The sequence below is a fragment of the Bombina bombina genome, chromosome 4 (genome assembly GCF_027579735.1).
Source record: "Bombina bombina isolate aBomBom1 chromosome 4, aBomBom1.pri, whole genome shotgun sequence".
Lineage (NCBI taxonomy): Eukaryota > Metazoa > Chordata > Amphibia > Anura > Bombinatoridae > Bombina > Bombina bombina.
In genome coordinates, this window is record NC_069502.1 from 624786124 (window position 1) to 624807131 (window position 21008).

Below are 21008 nucleotides of genomic sequence, written 5' to 3' on the forward strand. Positions count from 1 at the left end.
GGGGCTTAGATGCTGTACGTACAAGGTCCTTACCTATAATGGCTCACTAAACCTGCCTTACTTTATTTGTTCAGCTCTCATTACTCCTCTACTATTAATTAATCTCTCTTCTCTTCGCTAACCCAACCATAATAACCCTAAGCTATTTAGAATCCCCTTCCCCTGATATTTCCTACTAAGTTTTTTTTGCATATATAAAATTCAGTGATTATTCAGTGAAGCTACAGGTTTGTTAAACACATTTTTGTGTTAACCTTTTTAGGTGCTCTGGTATATCCAGAAAGCTCCCATTGCTATGTAAATCAACTGGAAAACGGCAAATAAATGTAATTCCAAGATGTTTTCTGTCCTGGCTTTAAGTTCAAATGGCTGTTAATGGGCTAGAGAGGGGTTAGATTTTAAAAGAATGTGCTGGCTGGATTGTAAAAGGGTGCCAGTTTGCATAATAATATGAAAATGGACACATCACATAAGAGGTTGCTACAGTGCCCCACTAGCATCATGGCTATGTGCAAGGTGAAAGTTAATACAGCAATTGAAAGTAAAATAATAATATACAATAGGTTTTTGCTATTATGCGGTGATGAAACTGCTGATTTTTGCTGGCTTTCCCAACAAATGTTATGGCTGCACAACCTTGCTTTAAAGGCACAGTAAACACCTTAAATATAAAGTGTTTGTTTAGTTATTGTATTATTTATTTTGCCCCTTTTCATGCAATTTATATCAGAAAATGGAGGCTCTTCTCAGAGCTGCAAATGCACCGTGCTGATTTTATAAGGTTAAATCTAATACATATCTTTCCCTGTTTGGCTTTAACAGATTGGAGGTGTGGAGATTGGCTCCTCCAAATGAGGCAAGTGGTGGGGGGAGTTTGGCTACTGAAAAACAATTGCAGCTGACAACATATTAATTTGTTTTAAAAATGTTTAGACTTGGCCAGTGCTTTTCTATGCCTGATTTTACAAAAGCCTCTTACTCTGGATTTAGAAAATGAGCTTGAAATTTGGTGTTAAATGAGTTGTTGCCATTTCAACAAAAGTGGAAAGCTTCAAGTACATTGCAAAATAATGAGACAATTTGAAAATGTCTGGGGTTATGACATTTTGGCATACAGCCCGTTTTACTCAGGATTGTGTTTAATTTCTTTTAAAAAAGGAGGATTGTTACTTTTTAGTTTCTTAGATACAAACATTTACATAGGAGGCTCTTATATGTATAATAAGCATGCACTCTTAAAAAATAAAAATGTTTTTTTATCTGCATGAGCAATAAAGAGTATCAGCATAATGCTAATATTTTCTGATATTGACATATGCACAATAGTTGTACTTTCACATATGCTCTGTCCAGACCCCCCCAACTGTCCCTATTTGAGAGGGACAGTCCCTGATTCTGAGCTCTGAACCTTTTGAGACAGCCATATGTCTCTCTTTACAGAATTTCCCTTAGTCCCACCCACAAAACACCCAGAAACTCCATCAGACCACCCAGAAATACTCACAATCCCGCCCACTAACTACCCATGACCCCTCCCAACATGGCTCCACCAACAAAATGGTGACTGGCTCCTATCAACCTCCTGTGTCCCTCATTCTCAGCCACAAATGTGCTCAGCAAATTAATTATATATAAATTTCTCTTCATAAAACTAAATTGAATTCGGAAAATTAATTGCATTGTTTGTAATTAAGAGTTTATAGTTATATTTACTTACAAAGAGCCAGACAGGCAGGCAGACTGCACATTATTAAAATCACTCCATTTAACTTATATGTCCCTTCACCATTAACATTAATAACAGTCTTATGGGTTTTTTCAAGTTAAACACTGCTTTTACTTTCAAATTTGGAGTGTAGATATTTAAGAATGGTAAAAAAAAGTTTATCATAGGAATTTCTTTTATGCATTTTCATAAAAACTACACCTCTGGCATACACACACACACACACACACACACACACACACACACACACACACACACACACACACACACACACCTCAATATATATATATATATATATATTTATTTATTTTTAACTTTATTTATAACACAAGATCAAACACATACGCAATAAATATATTGACATCATTAAATTGTCCATCATAAAAGGAATGCTGTAGCATTGAATAATACAGTTAATATGTCCAAATAAATAAGTGCTGATTTGTCTACTTCACCATGAAGTGCAGATCTACTTTTCCATATTTTTGTCAAACTAAAAATAAAAACACAAACTATAATTAAACTTATTGTGGTGACAACCGTGTAACAGTTATGTGAAGTGGTCTATGATTAAGACTAATTATTAGGAGGTTATCAAGACCTTGCCTATCCATATTATAGTGTTTGTCTGTTAATGAAAAGGAAAAAACTAATAAGAGCCCACCACTTTGTGAACTTAGCCAGGTGATTGCATACCACAAACTGTAGTGGCATGCAATTACTGGGCCAAGCCAGTGTCCAACATTAACATGTCATACGTGTCATAAGGCCTAAAGGTTTAAGAAGTTCTCCACCAGTAAGCTTATTACTCAGCATAATATGACATCACATTTTCTTATCTAATCTATACAAAAGATAGAGTTCACTACAGATGCTCTTGGGGGATTCCGGACACAATGAAAAGTCTAAGCCTCCAGATCTCTTCTCTCATGTGTGGTCTTCTCTTAATATTTTTTAATGTACAAGCTATTTGTCTTGTGTTTTTATCATTTTTTTGCTGTTGCCATTTTATGTTTGTAAATGTGATTTATCATTTGGTTCATTGTTAGAGCCTGATGGAAAAAAAAACCTCTCCGCTCTGGCGAGATGATCTAATACATCTCGTTAGTACCGTGAGGTCCCTCAAAGACTTTTAAAACAGTTTTTTTTTTCTTGAGAGTTGTTTATCTCTGTATGAGGAGTTCTGGATGTGAAGGAGAGACACCTACATTGCAAAATAATGTTAAAAAAAAAAAAGCCCCCAAAGATTTCTCTCCATTCCGGCAAGTTTTTGATCTTCAGTCACTGTACTCAGTTCAGATATAAATCCTTCCTAGTGTTATGCTATTTCTGTTGATTTTAGATTTATTTTAATTAGTCTAACATAATCCTTGGGAACAGGCATTTAAGTGTCTTCTGCAAGTTATTTCCTGCGGTGTGACAAATAAACAAAACAGTACTACTGTATCTACAAAGAAGAAGCAACATATGTGAGGTTTGCTTCTAGCCGAGTTGGCATTGCCACTACTTAGTTGGAGCTTGTACAGAGCTCACAGCAATGTCAACATAAGCATCTCAGTGCAAACTAAAGATTGTTAAAGGGATATAAAACCCAAATATTTCTTTCACAATTCAGATAGAGCTTCCATTTTTCTTCTATTAACAAATTTCCTTTCTTCCCTTGGTATAGTTTTTTTTTTTTTTTAAAGAAATGTTATTGCACTATTGGGAGTTAGCTGAACACATTAGGTGAGCTTACAAGAGGCATATATGTGTAGCCACCAATCAGCAGCAAGCGCTGCATGATTGTATTGCTGCTCCTGGGTCTAACTAGGTAAGCTTTACAATAAAGGATACAAAGGGAGCAAGGAAATTTAGAAAATATAAGTTGTTTAAAATGGCATATTCTTTCTGAATCATGAATGAAAAATGTTGGGTTTTATGTCTCTTTAGTTAATCCAGATATGATGATGAGCAAAGATTAATAATGCAGATTCAATTTAGGTTTTCTGCTTGAGGATTTACGTCCCTTTAATTCAAGCATCTTTTTAATTTCTACCTATTAGAAAGTGTGTGATCAATGATTGTATCTACAGAGGTAAACTGTGCCCTGCAACTACCATGAAATTAAAGCTACAAAGGAATGATTTATGTGATTCAAACACCATTTATCAGAGATAGCAGCTACATGGAAAATGATTGAATAATTTTGTTTTATTTAATATCCCTTTAACAACAGAACAGCTTGTTTGATTAAAACTTTATTATTATTTTTTTAAATAAAAAGTAAGCACTTAAAGCAGAGCTCGACAAACCCAGGAGCCAGGGAGCCACTGGCTCCTAGAATTTTACCCCTGGCTCCTAACGTTTTGGATTATTCACCATATTTCTATATAGAAATACCACTGTCTGGCTCCTAAAAGTTTTTCTGGCTCCTAAATATTCTTACTGGCTCCTAAATTTTAAACAGATTTGTCAACCACTGACTTAAAGGGACAGTCTACTCCTCCCAGTTTTGCATAAACAACACGGTTATATTAATATACTTTTTACCTCTGTGATTACCTTGTATCTAAGCCTTCTGCAGACTGCCCCTTTATCTCAGTTCTTTTGAGATAATATAAAGACGAATGTGTGTGTACAGAAAGTAATGCAACAAATAAATCAGAATTCCCTGCAAGCTAAGCCAGTATTAATGTTTGGTGATTTTAAAGAACAAAAAAAAGCTATTTCATATACACAAAATAATACAAAGTAGCAATTTCTCATACATTTTATACTCTGCAGCTATTATAACAAGCCACTGGAAACCAATTAAGGGAAAGACAATTTTACTGTCCCTGTAATGAATGTTACTCATTTTTCTGCTTTTGGAATTTATATAAATGTTTAAATAGACACAGAACCCACAGATGTCTCTTTTAAAATCATATTTATTAGTATAAATATTTAAGAAATTGGTATTACGTTTTAATTTAAAGGAATAGGAAAGGCAAATTTAAACTTGCATGATTCAGATCGAGCATGTAATTTTTAGACATATTTTAATTCATTTCTATTTTCAAATGTGCTTTGTTCTCTTGGCTCCCTTGATGATAAAGAATACACATATATCCTACACTAGTGGCAGCTAGCTGCTGATTGGTGCCTACACACTTGTCTTTTGTGATTGGCTAACTAGATGCATGCAGCTAGCTGCCAGTAGTGCAATGCTGTTCCTTCAGCAAAGGATAGCAAGAGAATGAAGCAAATTAGATAACAGAAATAAATTGAAAAGTTGTTTAAAATTGTATGTTTTATCAAAATCAGGAAAGAAAATTTTTGGGTTTCCTGTCCCTTTAATTTTAGTAATGGGCTCTACCATGTTGTAACTAAGTTGTTCTAGAGCAGTGACGGCTTACCTTGGCACCCCTGATGCTCCGGAACTGCATTTCCCATGATGCTCAAATAAACTGCAGTGTGCCTATCTCAGATGGTTCAGTGGCTCTTAATACATTTTTGAGTAAGCCAAAAACAATTGTTGACTGATTATTTGCACATTATTGATTTGAGAATCAGTGCCAATGGAACAGAAATTCTTATTTTTATAAAGATTATACTAGGATTATTTACATCTTCTTTCTCCATTTGTATTTAGTTGGTACTTCAAACAACAAGAAAGCAGCGGTTACTAAGTCATCTTCAACCACTCCTGCATCCTCTTCATCCAGGTCAAAAACTTCTAAGGAGCTGGTGCCCAGTAAAACTGGGTCATCAAGCACTCAGAAAGCCAAAAAAGCACCCAGCAGAACCTTATCAGATGGGGCTTACCATCCTTCATCATCACGCACAACTAATTCTTTGGGCCAAAAGAAATCTGAACGGACAGAGCAACCTTCTCAAAACTTGGACTCTGGAACAAAAGAATTTGGCCAAAAGGAACTGGTTGTCACAGAACAGGAGCAGAAGCCTCAATCTACTTCTCCTATTCTAAAGAAAGAGGTCAAAGTCGTCTCCAGCATCACTGCTGACCCAGCTATGCCCAGCAGTAAAACTGTCCAACCATCCACTCTTTGTGTGGAAAACCAGCTTCCTCAAACAGAGGCAGAAAGTACAACCAATTTACATGCTGAGGAGAACCCAAGTGTGAGTGAAGAAAATGTACCAAGGTAAGAACAGAGACCTATGTCACTCATGGGAATATTTACAAACCTATAAGCATGCTGACCCTGTATTCATCAAGAAAGAATTAAAGGAATATTCTAATCAAAATTAAACTTTCATGATTCAGATAGAGCAGGCAATTTTAAACAACTTTCTAATTTCCTCGTTCTTTTGGTATCTTTATTTGAATGTAAGCATAGGAGCTGGACCATTTTTGGTTCAGCACCTGGGTAGCGCTTTCTGATTGGTGTCTAAATGTAGCCACCAATCAGCAAGCGCTACCCAGGTGCTGAACCAAAAATGGGCCGGCTCCTATGCTTACATTCAAATAAAGATACCAAAAGAACGAGGAAAATTTGATAATAGGAGTACATTTTAAAATTGCCTGATCTATCTGAATCAAGAAAGTTTAATTTTGATTAGACTATACCTTTAACATGGAAAACTATACTGCTCTCAGTATTATGTGTGTTTGTAAAGTGGTTCAATAAACTGATACTTTGAAGGAGGATTATAATGTGTTTATGTTTCACTAGATTTTATTAGACATTAGAGGCAATTATGTATAATAAGTACAGTCCATTTAATAATAATATTAGTGTCTGCTAATTCCTGATTGCCTGTTTGGTAGTGTAGAAAACAGCTAGTGATCCATTTCAATAGATAAAGAAAATGAGGATTTATGAAGCAGAACGTTTTCAAAAAATAAATTTACTGCAATAAAAATGCATGTTTCTCCAACATAGGTGTGTCCGGTCCACGGCGTCATCCTTACTTGTGGGATATTCTCTTCCCCAACAGGAAATGGCAAAGAGCCCAGCAAAGCTGGTCACATGATCCCTCCTAGGCTCCGCCTTCCCCAGTCATTCTCTTTGCCGTTGTACAGGCAACATCTCCACGGAGATGGCTTAGAGTTTTTTGGTGTTTAAATGTAGTTTTTATTCTTCAATCAAGAGTTTGTTATTTTAAAATAGTGCTGGTATGTACTATTTACTCTGAAACAGAAAAGAGATGAAGATTTCTGTTTGTAAGAGGAAAATGATTTTAGCAACCGTTACTAAAATCGATGGCTGTTTCCACACAGGACTGTTGAGAGGAATTAACTTCAGTTGGGGGAAACAGTGAGCAGACTTTTGCTGCTTGAGGTATGACACATTTCTAACAAGACTATGTAATGCTGGAAGCTGTCATTTTCCCTATGGGATCCGGTAAGCCATAAGAATAAAGGGCTTCACAAGGGCTTTTCAGACTGGTAGACATTTTCTGGGCTAAAACGATTGATATATAAGCATTTTTAATACTTCATAGCTTTGAGGAATTATTTTATTCTTGGGTATTATGTAAAATAACCGGCAGGCACTGTATTGGACACCTTTTTCTCTAGGGGCTTTCCCTAATCATAGGCAGAGCCTCATTTTCGCGCCTCTATTGCGCAGTTGTTTTTGGCAAGCATAACATGCAGATGCATGTGTGAGGAGCTCAGATACATAGAAAAAGCTTTCTGAAGGCGTCATTTGGTATCGTATTCCCCTTTGGGCTTGGTTGGGTCTCAGCAAAGCAGATACCAGGGACTGTATAGGGGTTAAATATAAAAATGGCTCCGGTTCCGTTATTTTAAGAGTTAAAGCTTTCAAATTTGGTGTGCAATACTTTTAAGGCTTTAAGACACTGTGGTGAAATTTTGGTGAATTTTGAACAATTCCTTCATACTTTTTCACATTTACAGTAATAAAGTGTGTTCAGTTTAAAATTTAAAGTGACAGTAACGGTTTTATTTTAAAACGTTTTTTGTACTTTGTTATCAAGTTTATGCCTGGTTAACATGTCTGAACTATCAGATAGACTGTGTTCTGTATGTGGGGAAGCCAAGGTTCCTTCTCATTTAAATAGATGTGATTTATGTGACACAAAATTTAGAGAAAATGATGCCCAAGATGATTCCTCAAGTGAGGGGAGTAAGCATGGTACTGCATCATCCCCTCCTTCGTCTACGCCAGTCTTGCCCACACAGGAGGCCCCTAGTACATCTAGTGCGCCAATACTCCTTACTATGCAACAATTAACGGCTGTAATGGATAATTCTATCAAAAACATTTTAGCCAAAATGCCCACTTATCAGCGAAAGCGCGACTGCTCTGTTTTAGAAAATACTGAAGAGCATGAGGACGCTGATGATATTGGTTCTGAAGTGCCCCTACACCAGTCTGAGGGGGCCAGGGAGGTTTTGTCTGAGGGAGAAATTTCAGATTCAGGGAAAATTTCTCAACAAGCTGAACCTGATGTGATTACATTCAAATTTAAATTGGAACATCTCCACGCTCTGCTTAAGGAGGTGTTATCTACTCTGGATGATTGTGAGAATTTGGTCATTCCAGAGAAATTATGTAAGATGGACAAGTTCCTAGAGGTCCCGGGGCCCCCCGAAGCTTTTCCTATACCCAAGCGGGTGGCGGACATTGTAAACAAAGAATGGGAAAGGCCCGGCATACCTTTCGTCCCTCCCCCTATATTTAAGAAATTGTTTCCTATGGTCGACCCCAGAAAGGACTTATGGCAGACAGTCCCCAAGGTCGAGGGGGCGGTTTCTACTCTAAACAAACGCACCACTATACCCATAGAAGATAGTTGTGCTTTCAAATATCCTATGGATAAAAAATTAGAGGGTTTGCTTAAAAAGATGTTTGTTCAGCAAGGTTACCTTCTACAACCAATTTCATGCATTGTTCCTGTCACTACAGCAGCGTGTTTCTGGTTCGATGAACTAGAAAAGGCGCTCAATAAAGATTCTTCTTATGAGGAGATTTTGGACAGAATTCATGCTCTCAAATTGGCTAACTCTTTCACCTTAGACGCCACTTTGCAATTGGCTAGATTAGCGGCGAAAAATTCTGGGTTTGCTATTGTGGCGCGCAGAGCGCTTTGGCTAAAATCTTGGTCAGCGGATGCGTCTTCCAAGAACAAATTGCTTAACATTCCTTTCAAGGGGAAAACGCTGTTTGGCCCTGACTTGAAAGAGATTATTTCTGATATCACTGGGGGCAAGGGCCACGCCCTTCCTCAGGCTAGGTCTTTCAAGGCCAAAAATAAACCAAATTTTCGTCCCTTTCGCAGAAACGGACCAGCCCCAAGTGCTACATCCTCTAAGCAAGAGGGTAATACTTCTCAAGCCAAGCCAGCCTGGAGGCCAATGCAAGGCTGGAACAAAGGTAAGCAGGCCAAGAAACCTGCCACTGCTACCAAGACAACATGAGATGTTGGCCCCCGATCCAGGACCGGATCTGGTGGGGGGCAGACTCTCTCTCTTCGCTCAGGCTTGGGCAAGAGATGTTCTGGATCCTTGGGCGCTGGAAATAGTCTCCCAAGGTTATCTTCTGGAATTCAAGGGGCTTCCCCCAAGGGGGAGGTTCCACAGGTCTCAATTGTCTTCAGACCACATAAAAAAACAGGCATTCTTACATTGTGTAGAAGACCTGTTAAAAATGGGAGTGATTCATCCTGTTCCATTAGGAGAACAAGGGATGGGGTTCTACTCCAATCTGTTCATAGTTCCCAAAAAAGAGGGAACATTCAGACCAATCTTAGATCTCAAGATCCTAAACAAGTTTCTCAAGGTTCCATCGTTCAAAATGGAAACCATTCGAACAATTCTTCCTTCCATCCAGGAAGGTCAATTCATGACCACGGTGGATTTAAAGGATGCGTATCTACATATTCCTATCCACAAGGAACATCATCGGTTCCTAAGGTTCGCCTTTCTGGACAAGCATTACCAGTTTGTGGCACTTCCGTTCGGATTAGCCACTGCTCCAAGAATTTTCACTGTGGTCCCTTCTAGCGGTGCTAAGACCAAGGGGCATTGCAGTAGTACCTTACTTGGACGACATTCTGATTCAAGCGTCGTCCCTTCCACAAGCAAAGGCTCACACGGACATTGTCCTGGCCTTTCTCAGATCTCACGGGTGGAAAGTGAACGTAGAAAAAAGTTCTCTATCTCCGTCAACAAGAGTTCCCTTCTTGGGAACAATAATAGACTCCTTAGAAATGAGGATTTTTCTGACAGAGGCCAGAAAATCAAAACTTCTAAACTCTTGTCAAGTACTTCATTCTGTTCCTCTTCCTTCCATAGCGCAGTGCATGGAAGTAATAGGTTTGATGGTCGCGGCAATGGACATAGTTCCTTTTGCGCAAATTCATCTGAGACCATTACAACTGTGCATGCTCAGTCAGTGGAATGGGGATTATACAGACTTGTCTCCGACGATACAAGTAGATCAGAGGACCAGAGATTCACTCCGTTGGTGGCTGTCCCTGGACAACCTGTCACAGGGGATGAGCTTCCGCAGACCAGAGTGGGTCATTGTCACGACCGACGCCAGTCTGGTGGGCTGGGGCGCGGTCTGGGGACTCCTGAAAGCTCAGGGTCTTTGGTCTCGGGAAGAATCTCTTCTCCCGATAAATATTCTGGAACTGAGAGCGATATTCAATGCTCTCAAGGCTTGGCCTCAGCTAGCAAAGGCCAAATTCATACGGTTTCAATCGGACAACATGACGACTGTTGCGTACATCAACCATCAGGGGGGAACAAGGAGTTCCCTGGCGATGGAAGAAGTGACCAAAATCATTCAATGGGCGGAGACTCACTCCTGCCACTTGTCTGCAATCCACATCCCAGGAGTGGAAAATTGGGAAGCGGATTTTCTGAGTCGTCAGACATTTCATCCGGGGGAGTGGGAACTCCATCCGGAAATCTTTGCCCAAATTACTCAGTTGTGGGGCATTCCAGACATGGATCTGATGGCCTCTCGTCAGAACTTCAAGGTTCCTTGCTACGGGTCCAGATCCAGGGATCCCAAGGCGACTCTAGTAGATGCACTAGTAGCACCTTGGACCTTCAAACTAGCTTATGTATTCCCACCGTTTCCTCTCATCCCCAGGCTGGTAGCCAGGATCAATCAGGAGAGGGCATCGGTGATCTTGATAGCTCCTGCGTGGCCACGCAGGACTTGGTATGCAGACCTGGTGAATATGTCATCGGCTCCACCATGGAAGCTACCTTTGAGACGGGACCTTCTTGTTCAAGGTCCGTTCGAACATCCGAATCTGGTCTCACTCCAACTGACTGCTTGGAGATTGAACGCTTGATTTTATCAAAGCGAGGGTTCTCAGATTCTGTCATTGATACTCTTGTTCAGGCCAGAAAGCCTGTAACTAGAAAAATCTACCATAAAATATTGAAAAAATATATCTGTTGGTGTGAATCTAAAGGATTCCCTTGGGACAAGATAAAAATTCCTAAGATTCTATCCTTTCTTCAAGAAGGTTTGGAGAAAGGATTATCTGCAAGTTCTTTGAAGGGACAGATTTCTGCTTTGTCTGTGTTACTTCACAAAAAGCTGGCAGCTGTGCCAGATGTTCAAGCCTTTGTTCAGGCTCTGGTTAGAATCAAGCCTGTTTACAAACCTTTGACTCCTCCTTGGAGTCTCAATTTAGTTCTTTCAGTTCTTCAGGGGGTTCCGTTTGAACCCTTACATTCCGTTGATATTAAGTTATTATCTTGGAAAGTTTTGTTTTTGGTCGCAATTTCTTCTGCTAGAAGAGTTTCAGAGTTATCTGCTCTGCAGTGTTCTCCTCCTTATCTGGTGTTCCATGCAGATAAGGTGGTTTTGCGTACTAAACCTGGTTTTCTTCCGAAAGTTGTTTCTAACAAAAACATTAACCAGGAGATAGTCGTGCCTTCTTTGTGTCCGAATCCAGTTTCAAAGAAGGAACGTTTGTTGCACAATTTGGATGTAGTTCGTGCTCTAAAATTCTATTTAGATGCTACAAAGGATTTTAGACAAACATCTTCCTTGTTTGTTGTTTATTCTGGTAAAAGGAGAGGTCAAAAAGCAACTTCTACCTCTCTCTCTTTTTGGCTTAAAAGCATCATCAGATTGGCTTACGAGACTGCCGGACGGCAGCCTCCTGAAAGAATCACAGCTCATTCCACTAGGGCCGTGGCTTCCACATGGGCCTTCAAGAACGAGGCTTCTGTTGATCAGATATGTAAGGCAGCGACTTGGTCTTCACTGCACACTTTTACTAAATTTTACAAATTTGATACTTTTGCTTCTTCTGAGGCTATTTTTGGGAGAAAGGTTTTGCAAGCCGTGGTGCCTTCCATCTAGGTGACCTGATTTGCTCCCTCCCTTCATCCGTGTCCTAAAGCTTTGGTATTGGTTCCCACAAGTAAGGATGACGCCGTGGACCGGACACACCTATGTTGGAGAAAACAGAATTTATGTTTACCTGATAAATTACTTTCTCCAACGGTGTGTCCGGTCCACGGCCCGCCCTGGTTTTTTAATCAGGTCTGATAATTTATTTTCTTTAACTACAGTCACCACGGTATCATATGATTTCTCCTATGCAAATATTCCTCCTTTACATCGGTCGAATGACTGGGGAAGGCGGAGCCTAGGAGGGATCATGTGACCAGCTTTGCTGGGCTCTTTGCCATTTCCTGTTGGGGAAGAGAATATCTTAGGACGCCGTGGACCGGACACACCGTTGGAGAAAGTAATTTATCAGGTAAACATAAATTCTGTTTTTTCAATATTATAGGGAAGTAGTCATTACAAATATAATATCACTCATATCTTGAAACCCAGCTTTGATAAGTCATTTTTTTCTGAGATAGTTTATTGAAACACATTCTAATAAGATAAGATAGAGAGAAAATGATCACAGATAATGACACACATTTGGAGTTTCCTGCAATAAATAAATCAACAGTATTAAGACATAGGAAGCTGAAAGGTGCTATTAAATGATTATATACTGGCATCTTTATTAAAGGGAGATAAAAGATTTTTCCCTTATAGTATCTCATATATCAAGGTCAGTTAGGGACGATATATATGAGTTACTAGAGTTAGTAATCAATGACTGTGGGGAATACAACAGTGTTGGGGCATTTAGATTCTGTTGTACTATTTAAGCAGGCCTGTACTGGCCATAGGGCATATAGGGCAAACAACCAATGGGCCTTGCTCTTATATGGGCCTTTCTGCTATATACCACACTCTCTTAAAGGGACATTATACGCTAGATTTTCTTTGCATAAATGTTTTGTAGATGATCCATTAATATAGCCCATACAGTTTTTTTTTTTAAATATATAGTTTTGCTTATTTTTAAATAACATTGTGCTGATTTTCAGACTACTAACCAAGCCCTAAAGTTTTAGGAGTATACTGATGTATACATACTCCAGCTTGCTCCTGTTTGTGTAAATTGTCTTTTTATATGGGGGGGGGGGGAGTGTCTGCTTTCACTGGGTGTTCCAGTCAACCTAATCTAAAGTGCTAAACTGGGAGCTTTTAAGTACATTTTTAAAAGGTTTTATACTGGATTGTTAGATCAGTATCTGTGCATATTATTCTCTATAGTAGTGTATATTACATGCAGTTATATGAAAATTAGTATATGCTGTCCCTTTAATATGGGTAACACTAGGAAAGCTGTTACAATCTGCCTATTTTGTAAAGCACAAAGTACATTTTCTGCCTGGCTGTTAAGCGGAGCTGCAGGATGAGAGATCTGGTGTATTATGGCTACCTATGCACACAGGTCTAATTAATGTGGGCTGCTCCGCCTTGGCCTATTTTTGGTCCAAGTCCAGTCCTGCATACAAGCATAATGTAATCTATATAACGAGTATATAATTTAATGTTGAGATGTTTCTGAGGTTGCATCCCATCAGTTTTATACCATAGCATGTAGAGCATATGTAGATGCCATATTCAATATCATTGCAGTTTATTTGCAAAAAATTAATGCTTCCATGATAATTACTCAGTTTTTAGGCTTAAGTAAACCGTAAACACCTTGAGGTTTTTATATAAAATGTTTAGTTATGTGTAATGAAACAACATTGCAATATATTTTCATTATTTATTTTGCTGTCTTTATTTAATCTTGCTCTGAAAATTGATCAATTTCTAATTCTCAGAATTTAAAATGAACCATGCTGACTTCTCAAGGCTAACTCTGCTACACATTTCCCCCCATTGACTTTAACTGATAACAACTGTTAAAAATGTATTTTATACTCATTTAGAACTGTGGCTAGCCTTGTTGTCTGCAGAGTAAGCCCAGATTGGAGTTTGACTATTGAAAAAAATTGCTGTAAAGGGATGTTAATTTGTTTAAAAAAAAAACTTTAGACTTGGCGGATATGTTACCTACACAACAGAAATGTCTTGTAATTACAAGGTGTTTACTGTCCCTTCAAGTAACCCTTCTTGAACTAAATTACTTGGCTAACCGTCTGCATTATTATGCAGATGATATACAGTATGTTATCATTATGACATTTAACTCACTAAAAATGTTGTTTTAATGTAATACAGTTTTGAAATTTTCTCTAGTGAATTCCCTGCCTCTTTTTGGGATAGAATAACTGTTGTGCGCAATCAAAAGGGGTTTATCACGGGTGTTTTTGCTTGTTCCAAGTAGCGCGTGTATTACAAGTTGAAAGTAAATTCGTTTGCTTGAGTTCAATTGAATTTAAGGCGCGTCTTCAGATCTCTGGTTAACTGTCACGTTCTAATAAAAACTTGCACAAAACACATCAAAATACTTTTAAAGTACAGTTACAGTCATAATAACACTATCTAATCAAATTATTTTAAAAAAATGTCAATAAATGTCAATAAAAAGTAAATATATGAGGTCTCAAGTGTTAGAGAACATAAAAGCTGAAAAGGGCTTTAACATAGAGATACATACATATACATTAGGCTTATGCATTTGATCTTTTGTTACACATACATACATATTTAGACATGTATATTAGTCTTGTGTATTCTGATCCTCCTTAACCCCTTAAGGCAGGGCTCAACAAACCCAGGAGCCTGGGAGCCACTGGCTCCTAGAATTTTACCCCTGGCTCCTAACTTTTTGGGTTATTATCCATATGTCTATATACAAATCCAACTGTCTGGCTCCTAAAAATATGCCTGGCTCCTAAATATTCTTACTGGCTCCTAATTTTTGAACATATTCGTCAACCACTGCCTTAAGGACCAAGGCTGTACAGGGTACGTCCTACAAAAACTGTCACATAATGACCAAGGACGTACCCTGTACGTCCTCAAGGGTTTCCAGTGGTGGAAGTGAACGTGATCGCTTCCAGCCGCTTTCAAGGTATTTGATATTGAGGCATCACTGCAATACCTTTTTTTACCCACCGATGCAGAGAGAGCCAGCCCATTGCTGGAGTAGTTCCGGCCACTGTTCCGGTAATGTGCTGCGGGGGGGGGGGGGGGGGGGCGGTCACGCGCACAAGAGACCGCTACACAGTGCAGTGAGTGCACATAATGCCTAAGGGGTAGGAGGGAGGAATAATTGTTGGTAAAGGGATCTGGGAGGGGGGGGGGGGTAGAATATTAAGGGGGGTCAGCTACACTATGTAAAAATGGGGTAAAAAAATAAATATAACATTTTAAACTGGGTAATGGCAGACAGCTGCCAGTACCTAAGATGGCCACAAATAGTAAGAGGGGGGCGGTTAAGAGCTGTTTGGTGGGGGGGGGGGGGGGGATTGTGGAGGTTGTGGGGAACCTACACTGCAGAAACTATTTATTTATATAAAAAAAATGCTTTGCCAGTACTTGGCGGTGACAATTGTGGGATGGGGGAGGGAAGAGAGCTGTTTGAGAGGGGTCAGAGAGGGATCAGGGGGTGGAATGTGTCAGGTGGGAGGCTGATCTCTACACTAAAGCTAAAATTAACCCTACAAGCTACCTAATTAACCTCTTCACTGCTGGGCATAATACATGTGTGATGCACAGCGGCATTTAGCGGCCTTCTAATTACCAAAAAGGGAAACAAAGGGGATCCAAGAGAAGCATTTACAACCATTTGTGTCATAATTGCACAAGCTGTTTGTAAATAATTTCAGTGAAAAACCTAAAGTTTGTGAAAAAGTTAGCGATTTTTTTTTTTTTTTTATTCGATCGCATTTGGTGGTGGAATGGGGGCATGAAATGTACCAAAATGGGCCTAGATCAATACTTTGGGTTGTCTACTAAACAAATATATACATGTGAAGGGTTATTCAGGGATTCCTGACAGATATCAGTGTTCCAATGTAACTATCGCTATTTTTGGAGAGAAAAAAATGGTTTGGAAATAGCAAAGTGCTACTTGTATTTATTGCCCTATAACTTGCAAAGAACATGTAAACATTGGGTATTTCTAAACCATTTTTTTCTCTCCAAAAATAGCGATAGTTACATTGGAACACTGATATCTTTGTTCTCTTACTTGCAAATACTAATAAAGATGAAGTTTTAACTACATATCATCAGCCTTATCTACTTTTTCTACATTGGGTTATAGTCTCCCTGCAAAGGTGTTGAACTCTGTTTGCTTCTTAAACACAAATTCATATGTATACATACATATATAGAAGTGCTTTGGAGCCCTTTGTCATCATATATATATATAAATATTTATTTATGAATAAATAGAACTTATTCTACTATGTGAACGACATTAGAATGTGAAATATTCATATTTTATATCGGGTTAGCGCATTTGGTTAAATGCGATCAGGTTTGCTCGACTTGTTGGGTGTTTTTCTTCCCCCGCTTTTTGCGCTTCATCAAAGTCTATAAGGGGATACGTTAACGCGGTCGCAATATTGTAACGTAAGCTTTTGGCGTGCGTTGTGTTAGCGCAATACCAAATGCACAAAAAAATTCTTCTAGTGGAGTTAGCGCAAGAGCGATAAATAGTGCTCCACCCGTAATCTAACCCTTATTTGGGCAGCAATATGAATAACTGTATCAAAAACTTTTAAAATGTCACAGATAATGTAAGTACTATGCCCAACAGGGTACACTAGGGTAAGTAGCTACATCCAATTTGTTTTTTAAGGGGTTACTTAAACATTTTATGGAATATTTTATTTTGAACTAAATAAAACTTTAAGGTGGTTAGCAAATTGTTTTGTCCGTAAAGAAAACAATTGGTTGTACTAAAATCAGTTGAAATCTTTATTATAGATGAGAATCTGAGCCTTCAAAACGCCACAGGTTTGTTCATTGCACATGTTTGGTTTCTAAAGGCTTGTTCTCTATAAGCAAAATAAATGCTCCTCTAAAATGTTGTACATACTACAACCAGCTTACTTTCTAAAGAAACAAAACTAAAAAAATACTTTTTGGTAAGAGAAATGACTTTAGTGCAAATATACAAGAATTCCCTTAACATTTGTCTCGTTATCACATAAATTCAAATTTGGTTTCCCTGGTAACTCAAAAACAATTCTGAAAAGCCCTCTTAAGGGAGAAAGATTGTGACAGTAAAGGATGGGTTTTGGCTTAATAACCGTGTAAGTCAGTTCAGCAATTACAAACAGCCAAAAGAAATAGACATGGATTTATATTAAAAAACACTGCAGAGAAATGAAAGGAACACTAAAATCTTTCAGACAGATAGCAATTCAGATAGAGAACAACTCTCCAGTTTCCTCATATTATCAAATTGTGCACAATCTTTTATATGAACACATAAAGGCATCAGCTCCTACTGAGCATGTGCAAGAACTCACAGAATATATGTATATTTGTCAGACAAAATCTACTATTTGTTTGAAATTCAAACATAGTGCTTTTGCCTTGTCTTTTTTAATTATCGATTTACTGATGATGCTATTCCAGTGTTTAGTGGACCTTTAATAATTTTGGAGAAGGTATGTGATAAATCTTTCAGCATAGGAAATATGCAGTTTTCATGCTGTAATCTGCACCTAGAGGGAATAAATTATTAAATAATATATATCAATTAATACATTTTGTGGCAGTAATTTAAGTAACCTCAGATTAAAGGACATTTCACTGTAAACATCTCATCCCTTTAATGTGTTCTATTTTAACTGCTGGATTTTATTGAATTTTTACACAATTACCTTTACATTTATATTGTCATTTTTCAGTATTGCTGCATTAACTATAAACAAACTATGTAAACAGCAAGCAGCATAAACATCTCATTGGGGAGCTGAGGAGAGAGCCCAGCCCATTTGAAAGGGTGTTTCTTTAGCATCTTTATAGTATAAACTTATCATGTTTTTTTTAACAAATTGTCTTTATTCTCATAGATGAGGTCGTTGGTTACAATAAAAAAAAAAAAAACTTAAATTATTGCAATTCTGGCAGACCATCCCAATTAAACTCTTGTATGAATAGCTATTGTTTGTCTTCTGTGTCCTTTCCTTCATTTAGTGCTTTGCCATTGGAGGAGCAGGAGGACACCTCAAGCTTGATAAGTCAAGAGGTGACAGATGAGACTTCTGACACCTCCACCAATCCCGATGTTGATGGTGAAGGGAAAGAGAACCAAACCAGTGACTCTGACTCAGACGGACCCATCTTGTACACAGATGATGATGATGATGACGATGATGACGAAAGCACAGGAAGTGAGACCCTGCTGCATTTATACACTTCAGTAAAAACACTACAGATTGTTAAACATTCCTAGCTAAATCCGGGCAGTTCTTGAAAATAAACACACTAGGGATACGTACAAGTGGAGGGAGCAGAAACCTTTTTTTTTTATTGCTTTTACGGTCTTTCAAATTCCCATTTTCTTTTTAGCCTTATTGAACTAGATTAACATAATAGAATGGCTCAGTCTGTCATCATAGGCTGTAACACTTGTCTACAAAGGGCTTAATTTATCAATCCAAGGCGGACAGGGGCGTACATATTCCCCCCTGTGCACCCGAGTTCTCCTCTGGCGGGCAGCAATCTGCTGCCCAAATTCAACATTGCACACAAGTGCTCCTTTGCGCTCCTGTGCAATCCCGCCCCTGCCGCGCACAACCAACCACGCACAGACAGGAGCTGTCATCTAAGTGGTGGAGAAGAGGGTAGGGACGCAGCGGTCTGATAACCTCTGCTTGATAAATCCTGATTGCGGGTTTTCTTATGTGAACCTGCAGTCAAAGGGAGGAGAAGGGCTTGATAAATTGAGCCCAAAGCAGCTTTTTATTCTGTCTTGGAGTGTTTAGATTATGAGTCACACTACAAAAGTCCAACCAACAAATTCATAGTTCTTATAAGAAACAGATACTGATTAGAGACGTGTATTAATGTTAGTCAGAAGTCCTGGTAAAAAAAAAAAAAAGACTTGTTTCTGTATTTTTTATTAGTCTTAGATTTAGGTATCATTTTTTTTTCTTTCTTTCTATAGCTACATTTTTCCAACAAAGTACATTTTAACATATAGAACATACTTAATTTTTTTGATATATCTATACCTTATCTATCTATCTACAATATCTATTATATATAATTATTATTATTATATAATTTTATTTCACTTTAAAGATTCAGTAACCGTGTTTGTTAATTGGCATGTTTTTTTAATTTTTTAGGTTCTTTAGCAAATAAAATCCGTCGGAGAGATACTCTTGCTATTAAACTTGGAAACAGGCCATCTAAAAAGGACCTTGAAGATAAAAATATTTTGCCACGTACTTCGGAAGAAGAGAGGCAAGAACTCAGACAACAGATTGGAACAAAACTTGTCCGGTATTTATCATAAGTTTTGTATAAATTCCGTCCTACACACCGAACAAAAATGTGTTTCTTCTTTATGTTATATAGAACAGGTATTTATTCCGTTAGTAGGGCTTATCCAATCAAAATTCTTGTTTGCTTATTTGAAGAATACCATGCATGAAAATGTACCATATTTATAAAACTTTTTCCTTTGTTACATTGTTTTGTTTAGTGGAAACCTAGTGAATAGTTTACACTATAAAGGAACAAGTGATGGATTCACACAATCTTTTCCAGTCCATTACGTTTAATTTAAATGTGTGAGTAAAAATAACCTTCCATATGCTGCTTTTTAATATTATTAAATCACAATGACCTGTGGTGCAGAACTCATCTTGTCCCCTTTATTATCCATTTCACAATGGTAGAAGGATTGAGACAGCCAATCAGATTACATTGTTCAAGGCCACATGTACTACGGTACTACTCATTGTCATAGGAGAGATTTACATGCTGATGGAGACCTCTGTCATAAACAAACAATAATTCTGTTTTCTTCTTGATAACAACTTAAATGGATATGAAACCCCAGATTTGTTTCATGATTCAGACAGAGCATATTATTTAAACAACTTTCCATTTTATATCTATTATCAAATTTGCTTTGTTTGCTTGGTATCCTTTGTTGAAGAAGCAGCACTGCACTACTAGGAGCCAGCGATCAGCAGCTAACACCCAGTAATGTGTTTCTGCTCCTGACCATTTCTTTTCAACAAAGGATACCAACAGAACAAAGCAAATGAGCTAATAGAAGTGAACCAGAAAGTTGTTTAAAACCGAATGCTCTATCTGAATCATGGAATAAAAAAATAGGTTTCCTGTCCCTTTAAAGGGACAGATAAGTCAAAATTATACTCTCCTGATTCAGATAGGGCATTTCTTTTTAAACAACTTTCCAAATGATTTATATTATCACATTTGCATCTTTCTTTTGGTAACCTTTGTTAAATAGTAGGTTTAGTAGCAATGTACTTCTGAGAGCAGAACCAATAAGAAGAGGCATATATTGCTGCTCCTGAGCCTACCTAGGTATGCTCTTCAACAAAAAGAGAGAACAAAGCACATTTGCTAACAGTAAAGTAAATTAGAACGTTTATTTTAATTGTATGCTCTATCTGTACCATGAAAATTGAATTTTAACTTTACTGTCCCTTTAACAAGCAGGGTCAGGAGCACACTTCTTTTTTTCTACCATTTTATTTTTATTTTAAGCAAAAAGCAGCATATGTAATATATTTTATCTACAATGACATTTAATGTGTCTCTTTTAAATTCTTCAAATACAGATGGTTTGCTGGAGATGACATTTATAAAAATAGGTTAATCACCATTTATATAAAAGTACATTATAGGCTGGGATTAAAATGCTGTAATCTGATAGAAAATGTTGTTAAACGTTTATTTCATGTTACAGTCAACTCTAATTTAGTGTAGCCTGCTAATAGCCATATTCACAGCAGCCTATCATACGTGGGCTGCATACACAAGTATGTAGGCTGATAGGGAAAGACTTTTTAATTAAAATTCCTTACTTTCACATA

General features: G+C 37.9%; 1 protein-coding gene across 4 annotated transcripts in view; it reads left to right on the forward strand.

Annotated features, from left to right (window-relative positions):
- The window catches only part of PHACTR2 (phosphatase and actin regulator 2), a 435085-nt gene that overhangs the window by 294990 nt on the left and 119087 nt on the right, over window positions 1–21008 (forward strand). For all 4 annotated transcript variants that reach the window (XM_053710646.1, XM_053710647.1, XM_053710645.1 and 1 more), the window contains 3 exons: window positions 5343–5853; window positions 18124–18320; window positions 19281–19437. In XM_053710646.1, coding sequence (XP_053566621.1) covers window positions 5343–5853; window positions 18124–18320; window positions 19281–19437 — 865 coding nt within the window. The remainder of the gene's footprint in view (window positions 1–5342; window positions 5854–18123; window positions 18321–19280; window positions 19438–21008) is intronic.